This window comes from Psammomys obesus, unplaced genomic scaffold, assembly GCF_907164565.1.
Source record: "Psammomys obesus unplaced genomic scaffold, mPsaObe1.curated_primary_1811, whole genome shotgun sequence".
Taxonomy (NCBI): Eukaryota; Metazoa; Chordata; class Mammalia; order Rodentia; family Muridae; genus Psammomys; species Psammomys obesus.
Genome location: NW_026596125.1, coordinates 20146832 through 20159578, shown reverse-complemented (window position 1 = coordinate 20159578; position 12747 = coordinate 20146832). Strand labels below are relative to the sequence as shown.

At 43.1% G+C, this 12747-nt stretch overlaps 1 protein-coding gene across 4 annotated transcripts in view; it reads right to left on the bottom strand.

The window, feature by feature from the left end:
* Positions 1 to 8049: 8049 nt before the first annotated feature.
* Grk5 (G protein-coupled receptor kinase 5) overlaps positions 8050 to 12747 on the bottom strand; it is a 183921-nt gene continuing 179223 nt past the window's right edge. For 2 of the 4 annotated variants that reach the window (XM_055591554.1, XM_055591555.1), the window contains 3 exons: positions 12532 to 12616; positions 12291 to 12408; positions 8050 to 12182 (listed from right to left, as the gene is read on the bottom strand). In XM_055591554.1, coding sequence (XP_055447529.1) covers positions 12014 to 12182; positions 12291 to 12408; positions 12532 to 12616 — 372 coding nt within the window. In that variant the 3' untranslated portion in view covers positions 8050 to 12013. The remainder of the gene's footprint in view (positions 12183 to 12290; positions 12409 to 12531; positions 12617 to 12747) is intronic. The other 2 variants (XM_055591556.1, XM_055591557.1) reach the window with 1 other exon arrangement.

Below are 12747 nucleotides of genomic sequence, written 5' to 3'. Positions count from 1 at the left end.
CTTCAAAAAGTCAAGTCAGTGGCTTCATGCAAATATAAAGTCAACTTGCTAAATATTTATAATATTCAATAATGAGGGAACCAGAAGGACAACAAACTGGTTCAAAGAATAATATTAGATGTAAATAATCCTTTAAAAAATGTCACAGGGAAAGATGACTGTATGGAATGCAAGATTTTTAGGACACCAAAACTTTAGTATGACTTCAGTTTGTCATAGAGGGTACACACTACACACTTTTCCAACCCCACAGAACTGCATACCTCAAAGCATAAGCCCTGATACACATCATGGAGTTCAATAAATAATGATTTATTGATTTTCATTGGTCAGTTCTAACAAAAGTGCCACACCAGTTAAGGGAACATGTTAGCTAAGCCCGGTGGTACAGGGCTATAATCCCAGCAAAATATACTTGAGATGCTAAATTCAAGGCCTGGACTACAGTGTGAGGTCAAGGCCAGACTTAGAGGCAACTAAGTGCCAGACTAAGGCAACTTAGTGAGGCTTTGTATCAAAATTAAAATGAGAGCTGAAGATGTAGCTCCTTGTTTCCTTGCCCATTAAGATGTGAGCAAGTTGCTTCACTCTCTGATTGTCATGGAGCTGTCTGCTATCATGCCTTAACTACTGTGATAAACTGTTTTCCTCCAAATAGTGAACCAAAATAAATCTTTCCTCCATTAAGTTGCTTCTTGTCAGGTATTTAGACACAGGGACAAGAAAAGAAATTAATATATCATAGAATACCACTCAGTATGAGGAAGGAATGGGTTATATACTGTAAGCTTGTGAAACATGTTTGATCCCCCTGGATACTGAGGAGATGGCTGAGGGAAATACAGGCCTTAGTCCCAAACCTTGCCTCCTCACCTAAGGCTGGCCTTCCTCTGGGAGTAGCTCTAGTGCCAAAGGACCTTCTCAGGACCATGTTTCAAGCACTTAGCTGTAATAGCAGCTAGATGCTGCTTTTCCATTAAGTTGCTTTCACACCCCAATGCAATCCAAGAATATGACACCCAGAGAAGGTCTGAGTTTGTTAGAACATTTTCCCCCGAGGGACCAGTGTGTTCACCTAGAAGATTTTATATATAGATATAGATATATAGATATATATATTCCATAGATGATCCTCACCAAGTTGACTCCCCCAAATGCCTCTTTCAGATATCTCTCTAGGCATCAGATGAGTGATCAATAGCTTCCCATCCCCATATCTCTCAAAAATCAAGACTAATGCCAAGGGCCAGAAATCATACTCAGGAAGAACACTTTTGTTTTCTTTGAGAGAGAGTCAGTCCAGGCTGACCTCAGCTTCCCAAGGGCCAGGACTATGAGGGAATCTTTTTGTTTGATTGATTGATTTTGTTTTTGCTTTTTGAGACAGGATTTCTCTGTATAGCCCTGGCTGTCCTAGAGCTCACTCTGTAGACCAGGCTGTCTGCAACTCAGAGATCTGCCTGCCTCTGCCTCTCCAGTGCTGAAATTAAAGGCATGTGCCACCATAGCCTGACTAAGGAACCTTTTTAAATACAGCAAGACAGCAAGCCATCTATACTTCTGATTAGAAAATATGACAATAAAAAATTGTGTTTGTTCTAAACAGTACAGAATTTTTTTCTTGTCATGTTTTTTAAGCAACATAGTTTAACAACTATACACAGACACTGTAATGTATATGGCAAGACAGGTAAAAAGGATTTAAGAACTATAAGGAAAACATGTAAATGACATACAACTTCTATGCTACCTGAAATAAGGAAAAGAGGTACCTTAGGGTTTCTGTCTCAAAAAATGCTAAGTGTCATTTGCCAAGATCATCTTCTCAGAACTAGTATTTATATAACAATGCTGAGCATATGTCACCACAAGCTCCACAAACAACAGGTAGAAAGAGCAGGAACACAGCTCAAGCCAATGGAAGAGATGGGCAAATGACAGCACTGCTGACACCTATGGCATCAATTGTTACACACTCTGGCAAGAACTGGAAATGGAAGCGTTCTTCTATGTTGGGTTGGAGAATCAGTCCATGGTATCCTCTGTCACTTTGGCCCCCACCTCTTAATGCAGACCATGTGAAGGGATGATTAGCCTGCCTTCTGGGCAAACTCTTGAGGTGAAGGAGGAAAAGCTACTTGTTCATTTCACAGTGGCATGAAGGATTACAGAATGTGTCCCTTTAGTGTGAGGGTTATTTGGAGCTCATGGCAATGGAGAAGCAGCAAGTCTAAGCACAGCTTGATGCTTTACCACTAAAGGCAGGACTAGAATTTTAAGTGTTTCTATGGGTTTGTAAAAAGTACACTCTCTCCCTTCTGCAACAGAAATCTTTATACACCAAAGAGCATTACCAGAGGAATCCACGTAGATAAGCATTGTCAACCATCCTTTACCTACATTAGTTTGCCCATTTATTTGCTTTCCCATTTCTTGCTCTTGTTAATTCTTTAAATGCTTCTTGTCAATGCTTTGTGAAGGTGAAGCTAAGTTCTAAGTTATACTTTTGAGTACTCCTGTGTGTAAGGTGATGTACCTATACTTTTGCATGATTTTCTATTAATCTCTCTTAATCTAAGTCACAAAACCTTCGCTAGAGAACCTAAGGAGAGTTAGATGGAAGAATTGTTTGAGGATTGCTTTCTTCCACAAGTTCACAAGAACAGAAAGCTTCAACTAAAGCAGAAGCTCTCTCTCCCTCTGAGCCTTTTTAAATCTAAATTCCCAAAAGGTAGTCTAGACAACAGAAGACCTGGCACCTCCTCCAGTCCCATAATGGGAACGCCTATAAGTGGAGTGGCACGCCCTGTTCACTTTCTGGGGCTCCACTTGCGCAGGCATTTACTTTTAAGAGATGGACATCCCTTCCCAGATTCTGCATACCATCAGCCCAGGCCCCTACTCTGCTCTAGAACTTCCTAATACTCAGAGGATGCAGAACTGCTTAGTACTGGGAATTCTGCTTTGTACTACAGAATCCTTATTTACCTGCTGGTATAGAGTTCTTTTGAAATGTATACACCTCACCCTTGTTCATTCAAATGCTGTTTTCTCTCCCCCCACTCTCTGGTTTCAATCCCGACATTGCATTGTGATACTTTTTCTAAGTATCACCTGTCTCAACTTTGTGTAAACATGACAAAATAAAACAACTAGCCACAATGTTGAGCAATAGAGAGGAAGGAGTAGGCAGGAGAAGGGAGGAGCCAGAGGACAGGAAAGAGTGGGAGGAAAAGGGCAAGAGATCTGGGAGAACAGAGGCAGGAGAAAAGATCAGATGCACTGGACCTAATATATCACTAAAAGCAAGTATAATGTGGGAAATCTAAATGTTAGGAAACTATGAGGGCTTGGAGGTTTAGGATGGAGTAACTATTGCCCAGCATTGTGTTCCAAGTTAAGTAAATAAATCATAGTCTCTGTGTGGTAATTTGGTTATACAGCTGTTTAGGATTTACAACAGCTTTACTAGAAGATATATCAATAGTAAATATTAATAGTCACCTACAACATTTTACCCCCAGATTTGGCCTCCAGAATGGTGACTTAGTAAATTTCTGTTATTTAACCTACCCTAACATTAATGTATGGCAGTTAGGAACTCATTCGGAATGCTTCCCAACTGACAAACACTGACAAAACAAATTATTGTGTCATCATTGTGTGTTGTGAATATGTGTGTATATGTACAAATATGTCATTTTTCAGGTGCCACCCACCTTGTTTTATGAGACAGGGTCTCTTACTCGCTTGGATAACCAAGCAGGCTACACTGGCTGGCCAGTGAACCTCAAGGATGCTCATCTGTCTTTGACTCCTTACTACTGGGATTTAAATAGATGTCACAGCCTGAACAGTTTTTCTTTGTGGGTTCTGAAAATTGAACTCAGGTCATCACATTTGCACAGAAAGCACTTTACCAACTGAGTTATTTCCCTGGCCTTTAATGGACAGTAGCTTGTGTGAATTATCTTATTGAACTCCCTCTATTTCTAGCAAGAATGGTTCCTATACCCTTATACAAATTAGGAAATTGAGATGTAGAGCAAGTAGGCAATTTGGCTGAGCTTTCCAAGAGGCATAAACTGAGGAAATGGGATTTAAGTTTAGACCTTTGAGCTATAGAATTTGCATGCTGACCTAATCAGAGAGCAGAATAAGGCCAAAACAACGTAAGTGTTTGCTTGTCAAACAAAGACAAAAAGACTTCAGAAAAATAGAAGGCTTGTGGAGGAAGTATCAGACCACAAAGTTCACCAAGGCTTTGCTTGTAGATTTAGTCAAATGCCATTTGATAGAAAATCCAGAAGCCACTTCAAATATGAGACTGGACTTACTACCTAGTGTAGTGGCTTATGGGAGACAATTCTAAAAGTGAATAGTTCTCTTTCTACTTTTATCCCTGTGAAATAGAAGCAGCAGTGATCAAGCCAAGCCAAAAACCTTCATTACAGAGTTGAGCTCTTTAGAGTGAAGTTCTTCTTGGCTCTGCTGTCAAAGTTTCTGCTAACATGAAAAAACATGTCAGTGGTTTCTGCAGAACCTCATCTGAATAAACAAGCTGCCAGTTACCAGAGTGCAAGTATACCACGCTTGGCTCTGGTGCTGATGAAACACAAGATGAGAGCGCCCTGATTCTGGAGTTTTGTTGCTTTCTCTCCTGTCCTGTGCCTGCTGAGATAATATAACCCAGTGTTAGATGCACATCCCTTGGGCTTCCTTGGGGACCGATGGGGTGGTGTAGCCTGGAAGAGTTTGTCTCAGACTTATCCAGAGCAATCCCTAAGCACAAACCCCTTTACCCTCTCCTCTGTGTATATAGTAAAATCATCTAGAAGAAATGTGATGTGAATGGAGGGCAATAATAATACTAGCAGCTACTTTTAAAACATTTTAAAATTGTGTGTGTTGGTGCACATGTGTGAGTGCATGTAAAAGCCAGAGGCTGAGAGCAGGCCATTCCTCAGTTGCTCTCCTCTAATTCTGAAGACAACATCTCTCAGCAAACCTGGAGCTTGAAGATTCATCGAGGATGGTTAATGAGCACCAGGGATAGTCCTGTCTCTGTCTCCCCAGTGCTGGGATTATGGACACATGGTGCCACCATGCCTTTCCTTTTTAAACCTGGGTTATGGGTAACTGAACTCAGGTCCTCATGCTTACATGGCAAATACTATTGGCCAAGCCACCTTCTTAGCCCAGAAGATGCTATCTACTGAACACCCAGAATCATAGTTCACTCACCTAACACCTTTTGGAATAAACACTCTTTCAATGCCATTTTATAGATGAAGCAAGCAGTAGAGTCTGGATGAAATTCTGGTCTCTCAGATATAGCAAGCCCAAGCCCTGTAACTCCATCCCATACCACCAACTATGGAGTCTGAATATCTAGGTGTTTGCAACATTAAAGTAGCAGGTTATCTTTGCAGGATATATGATCCCATTGTGAACCCCGAGATTCTGAACTGTAAAAACCTGTTTCTTGTTTGGTGTGGTTCAGCCCTAAGACATGCCTTTAATCCAAGAACTTTCTGTTTATTGTAAACAGGTGATTATGGTGTGGCTCAAGCCTTAGCAAACAACTTTAATCCAAGAGGTTTCTGTACACAGAATTTAATAACATTAACCCTGGTCAAAAGGTGGAGCAAGAAATCAGCTGACAGGGATTAAACAGAAAGGAGGAACTTTGAGTTGAAGGGTATTTAAGACAGCATGGAGAAGAAAAAAGTTTTTGGCTTTTTCCTTCTGGGATGTGAACTGAGTAGGAAGGTCAGCTGGGTGCTTTCTCTGCCTCTCTGAGCTAGCAAATTTTCATCCCAGCACCTGGCTCCTGAGTCTTCATTGTGAAATCAAATGATTTGAGATTTTCTTTCTTTACAACGAGTTATAGTTGAATAGATATTTTCATTTGCCACAGCTGCCATAGCAAAGCATAAACTAATAAAATCTGTGCCTCAATGTGCAGGGCATGAAGAGAGCCCTGGAGCTTAAGTCCTGATGTGACTCAAGACCTCAGTTTCTTTCTCAACATGTAGTTTGTGGGCCAGCTGCTCTGCTCGGGAGCTTGTTAGAAAAGCAGACCTTTCCCTTACCCCAGCCACTGAAACTGAGCCCAAGATGCCAAAGTGGGCCAGGTTCCTAAAGGTGGGAGAAGCTTGGCACTATCTATGTCTCCCTTTTTCAGTGTATCTACACTAACAAAGCTTGTCTCTAGAAAGATGAGCAAACTTCTTTACCGCTGCACCACCAAGACACCTGAAACCAGGCCTGACTACTATTTAGCTCAAGGAATTCCTTTACATAGTGGTACAAGAGCCCCACTTGTTGTGGCTTGAGGTTCCCAGTGCTCAAACTTTCTTGCTTGTCACCATCTCCAGAGATCTAGGCAGATCTTGGCCAGAGTTTGATGTCCCAGGAGAGGTGGAGGAGCATCTCCAGACTCTCCTGCAGCTTGTTGGTCTGGGAGGCTGGCTAGGGTAGTGGGCTTTTTAGATTGATAAAAGTCCCCCAAATAGTACCATAGTCTCCACAAAGTTAGGGAAGATTCCCACTATCTCTGATGAGGTTCATGTCTCTAGGTTGGAGGGTTTCCTCTCCTTGGTTCCTCCATATTTTCTCATAAGTCTTCACACATGATCAGCAACATGTTCCTGTTGATTGGTTCCTCAGCATTGTAGCTCAGCTGCCACTCCTCAGGGTATCCAGGCACTGGGCTGGACTGAAGGGAGAGAAGCTTAAGCAAGGGTAAGTGGGTGGGTTGGTGGAAGTCAGGATCTCAGTTTGCATGAGTGCAGGAGAAACAACTTTCTCTGGAGACAGTTTTCAGTGAAACAGCTCTTTTTTGTAAGGGCAGGAACAAAGGCTATATAAACCTTAGGGACTGGGTAAGGGTTTTTCAGGGTGACTGTACATCATTGGTTGGGGCCAAGGTGCTGGAAATGCTTCATTTGCATGAAAAGGAATTCCAGGTGTTTGCTGGACATGTCCTTTTAGAGACAGAAAAAGTTTAACCTGAAACCTGGCCACCAGACTATGTGACTACCTCAAGGGTTGCAGAGGTTTAGGTCACAAGGATATATGCAGGCCCAGATCAGAGAGGAAGTAGTCCTAATCCTGCCAGTCTCAGGATGAGAGTTTTAGGATTTGGACATGTCTCAACCTCACTCTTACTTTGGATCAACTCCCTTGGTTGCTCTGAACCTGGACGCATGGCTTTCTGGTCCCACACTCGGCAATTTTTCTCTTGTTCCAAGAAAACCCCTTTTTCAGTTATAGATGAACTTCCCATCCCATCCCATGTGTAGCTCAGCAGGAGCTACACAGAGTTTTTAATCTTAATAATTCTTTCTTCCGTTAGAAAGGTGTCTGTTTACAGAGCCAGGGAACTAAAGTCTTCCATGGGTGATATGGACCCCAGAGTTCATGCTGGGAGACAAGAACCTCAAATATCCACTCCCTTCTGTGCACTTCTCTTCTACCAAATGCTTACTGTGAAAACCCCTAGTTCTGACACAGGGTATGTGAACAAATGTGAGGTCTGCCACCATTCTCACTCCATTTCAAAAAGGATCCAGAGATAGCCAGAAGACCAGGTCCTCCAGGGCACAGGTTTGCATGCTGGGAATCCCATGTCCTTAGAATGCTTCAGGAGTAACTTGGTGTAGCTCTGACAGATAAAGGCCCACAGCAGCTCGCTCAAGATCACATAGTACTGGGGTCTAAACCATACATGAAAGCTGAACAGTGCTCTCCACAGAGTCTGCCTCTTATATAAGAGGCTCATCAGACAGCAAGCACAGGCGTCTCCTGGCATTCTGGCCCTTGTCAACTTTGTCCCCATGGCTAGAACCTGCTGGGGTTGGGGTAAAAACCAGATGGCCTGTTAGGAGTTATGCTGGCCTCCTTATGTACTGGGTGGAGTGGAACTGGCTTGAGAAAAGGTTAACTGAGAGGTCACAGCAGTCAGGGCCTCTTTCAGGCAGTTGTCACACAGACACAGAGGCCAGTGCCTCCACAGAAGGAAAGAATTGCAATGTATGTTCATGAAGGAATTTATTTCTCTTTATGAAACAACAGTGGTCGTGGCTAGATATAGTGGCACTGTGACACAGTGAACAGAACACAAGAGGTTCAGAGCAGCACAACAGAAGCTGTTATCATTGACAATAACCTCCAAGATGGAACCATGTTCATTCATTACTGCTAAAATCTCCCTGAAAAAAAAAAAAGGAAACTTTGGATAATAGAATTATAATAATGCCAGTAACCACAATGCCCTTCCAATGGAGAACATTTACTTGCAATCTATTATGGAATGATGTATCAATAAACTGGAAAAATGCCCAGCATCTTATTTTGGGGTGAAGGATATTTCTTTCCTAGGGTGAGCTAGCTTGTCACATGTTAAATCATTGTCCTGAGTCAAGACTTCAGTTTGGATCAGAGGAGGCAACTCATGTGCCTATATGGGATCTGGCCTACATACCTGTCAGCTTCAATAGCCGAGTGGCTGGTTGTACAAACAGGTACAGAAGGTGGAAGAAGATACTTTATACCACCTTTCCATAGCAAAATCCAAGAAGTTAGAAGGTCTTATCTCAGGATATTGGGTTATGAAGATGGGAGACACTTGGAAGGGGATAAGAATACAGCCAGAAAAGCAAGCACACAGTATCCCAAGAGAAGAGCCCAGTGTTGTTTGGATCAGCCTTTTCTCTTCCTCTCTTGGGACCTCTAGTTGTCCAAGAAGGGGCCACCATTCCCTTTGTGAAGTCTTAGAATGCCAAGGTCCAGGAGGCTGCATTACCTGCTCTATGTTGAGGTTAATAGCTCAGTGAATTTTCTGGAAAGTAGAGCCAGCCTTTCAAGAAAGTTCATTGTCCAGAAGAAAATGATGGATTTCAATAGTGGGTCTAAGTTCCTTGGAAAAGTATGAAAACTTCCTGACCTTAGTTTTCTCAGGGGTAGGCTCCAATCTTGTGCTCCTAGTGCAAAGATGCATCACGCACATGTCCCCATGCACGTGAACTCATCAAAAACATCATGGGGCAGTAACTTTGAGGCATGCTTGCCATTGAGGCTACCTGGCTGTGTTTGTATGGCAAACCTCTTGCTGCCCCTCCAAAAGAACAACACCTTTCAGAGACCAGCCCTGTGGTTTCAGCCAGACTCAGGCCCTAGGCAGGTGAGTGAACCTGGGGCCTTGTGGTTCAGGCTCAAGAAAGGGCAGAGGCTAGACACCATCTTCCTGGAAGGTGGGGTTAGGCCTTCTTGATATTCTGGAGTGATATTCAGAGTCTCACACACACAAAGGGTGATAATAGCAGAGAGCACACTATTCACTTCGGACAGAGGCCTATCTCCCAAACAACAAAAGCAGAAAAACTTCTCACTTCCAGTCAGTGAACATTTGGTGAGAAAAATACAACACTTGAAGAAAGTGTCTTCTACAAAGAGCTCAAATGCACAACAGAGTATCATCTGTTCGCTGTCCACATACACTTACTCCCGGAGAGGTGAATGGACAGAGGGCTTGTGTCATTAGACAAAACAAACAAACAAACAAACGGCAAAACAAACAAAACATCTAAAATGCAGCTATAGAAACAAAGGCAGGAGGAAAAGTCAGTCAGGGAGGAGAACCAGTTTTCAGCCACTGGTTGGTCTCTTGTTATAAAACCATGAGTGGGCCAAAACAAACTAAAAGACTGAATCATGTGACTACCCTAACCCCCACAGGCACTCAGTTACATTTCTGTGCATAGGCCTTTCAGGACCTCATGATGGGAATACATGGTAGCCAGACTTCCATTCTCTTTTTAGCTTTCTAGGAATTCTCTGCTACAAATGAACATTGCCTTGACATCGAGGCCTAAGGAGAAACTTCTTCCTAAGAGTTACCCACTAGACAAGGGTTAATGGCTGTGGGTGGTGAAACAGAAACAAACCTGTGAGAAGGAGGCAGGGGTTGTCTGTGCTGGGGCTGAAGACCAGCCCAGGAGGATGACAATTCTTCTTTTCCTCAAGGAAGAAGAGTCAGCAAGAGCTTGATGCCCTGGAAGTACTGAGTGTCCTGCTCCCCAATAGAACCTAGATATGGTTGTTTGTATTTGCTTCATGTTCACCCCAAGAAAAGTTCAGAGGCAGCCTTGGGGCCAGGCTTGAAGTTAATCCTGCTCCATGGAAAACAGCCTGGCTGTTTTCTTTCTCATGATTAAATGATTTCAGGATAATCAGCCCCAAAGTCCAGGTTCTTTTCCAGCAGTGAACTCTGGAAGAGCTTGGGATCAAAGATATGAGACTGACATGTTTGGGATTCTCCTGCTGACAGGCTTAAGTCTCAAAGTTGTCATGTCCCTCAGAAAAACATGGCATTTAGGCCATACCCATAGGGGGATGGTTCTCACACAACAGGGTACCAGAAGGGTGTGGGTAGCTTAGTAAAGACACAGACTCCATGGTAGTATGCACTTGTGATCCTAGAACTCCAGAGGTTGAGGCAGGAGGGTTTTGAGTTTGATACTATCTGTACTATAAAATAAGATCACCAAGTAGTAGGCTTGGAGTGTGGCCCAGGAGTTTGCATTTTAACAGGAGCTGATTCAGGTAGCACCTGGTTCATCTTGCAAGAAATCCCAGTACTTGGTGGTGGCTGAAACCAGTTTTGAGGCAGAGTCATACTCAGAGCCTCAGCCTCCCAGGGAGTAGTGAGATTAGCTGCTTACCCTGTCCTGGCAGGAAGGTGAGGGCAAATCTGTACCTTGTCACCTCCTGGGACTTCAGGGGCTGAGCAGCAACTTCCTAGAGTTGTAAAGGTGAGTCCACCAAGTCTTATAGGAATGACTTGTGCCTGTCTTTGAGATGCCCAGAACAAGCCTCTGGCCCAGCTCTCCTGGGGAAGTGACAATGAGATTGTCTTGCACTTCACTAGTACGTGGGATTCCTCTCAGGCATCCCACTTTCCTGGAGAGATGACTTTCTTCACGTCACATGAGCCAACAAGTATGTGGGGCCATATGAAGGTGTCATGATCTGTGACCACTTTATTGACCAGCCAAGGTCTAAACAGGCTTGGAGACAGTCACTCAGGATGGACCCCAATTCAATTTCTCCGTAGTCCCATGGTTGGGAACACTTGGGTTTTCATGACTGGTCATTACCATCAGTACAAACTCCTAAAAGTAATACACAACAGACATCCCCGAACCCAACAGAAACCTCTTGAAAACCACTGGCTTTAGCAGCCAAGATCTCTATCTCAATGATATAAGATTCCTTGCCCTGCATGCTGCATGCCCTAAGGCAGGAGGCCAAGTGAAACTGCAATGTCAAATACCTGCCCATTGAAGTACTCTTACCAATGAAGTCATATCTCCCAGAGTGTTTAGGTCAGGAGTGGAGGGGAGATGATGTACCAAGAGTATTTTGGCATTTCATTCAGATTGTTACAAGTCAACAGGAGAGTGACAGCTACACTGAGAAAAAAGGCTAGAAAGATGGATGAAGGTAGATATAATCAGGTCTTTAAAGGTAAAAGGTGAAACATTTTCTACATTTAATAAAAACATTTTCTCTTTTGAGGAAGTCTAGAGTCACATTTTTGTAAGTCCCCCCACATCTAAAATGTATTAAAACACATGGCTTAACAGTGGCTGCACAGAAAATATACACCCTCAAGGTCTGACTTTCATTTAAATACAAATATACAAAATGTAAACGGAGACGATAGAGAAATTTACAAAACTTTCCTTTAAAAATAATAAACACAAAATTCAGTTCTAGTTAGGATACTATTAAAATCCGTGCAAGCTGTCATATGCCATTAGGTTTCTATTGCAATGTTCAACAATGACAATTCCAGTCCACCCCGGCTTGGGGCCATCTTGGAAAACAGACCTGAGTGAAAATTTCTTTGAGAAACTTGGAGGCTTGTTGTTGGGGTGAACAGTATCCTATCCTGGTTCCTGGGGGCACTCTCCTGGCCACCCAGCCACAGTGGAAGCTCCATTGGCTACAAGTTCTGCTTCCAAGTAGAAGGGTCTGAGCTGGTTACACTTTTGACTTCTAGACCAGAGCTGAAACTAGCTGCTTCCAGTGGAGTTTGAATTGATGTGGTTTGAATTAATACGGTGATTACAACTGGTCTTAGGAGTGGGTGAACTCTTGGAATTGTTCTGATGCTGGGGAGAGGAAAGGGGAGAGTCAGTTCTTGGTAAACTCAAATCCCACAGATGACACATTAATGGTAGCTATGGAGGTAGAGGAAGTAGAATCCAGAATGTTCCAACCTGCTTCTCTTTGCCTTTTTTGCATTCTTCCCAGCAGACCTGAGTCTACAGCCTGCTCCTTGAGCAGAGGGTTTTGTCTGGTGCCTGGGAAGGTCCATGGAATTAAGAAAGCCTAAATCTGTGAGCAGAGGGAAAGGGTAATTTCTTTCTAGAACTCATAGTTTTACTTGATAGAAATGTTTAAACATTTCATTGTATTATAAACACACGAACATATTACAGAGTAGGATGTGAAACTTACATGAAGTTCTTATAGAAAACACACAAAGTTGGCAGGGGGTGGAGCTCAGTCTGCACTTCCCATGAGCCTGAAGATGCTTCCTGCCCTGAGTCACAGATAACAGATATCCTGTGGGGTCACCAGACGTGTGACCTAGGGTTAGGTTCTTTGACTTCTCTCAGCCTCAGTTTCCTTAACCGAAATAGGGCAATGGAAACCCATACACATGTGTTCACA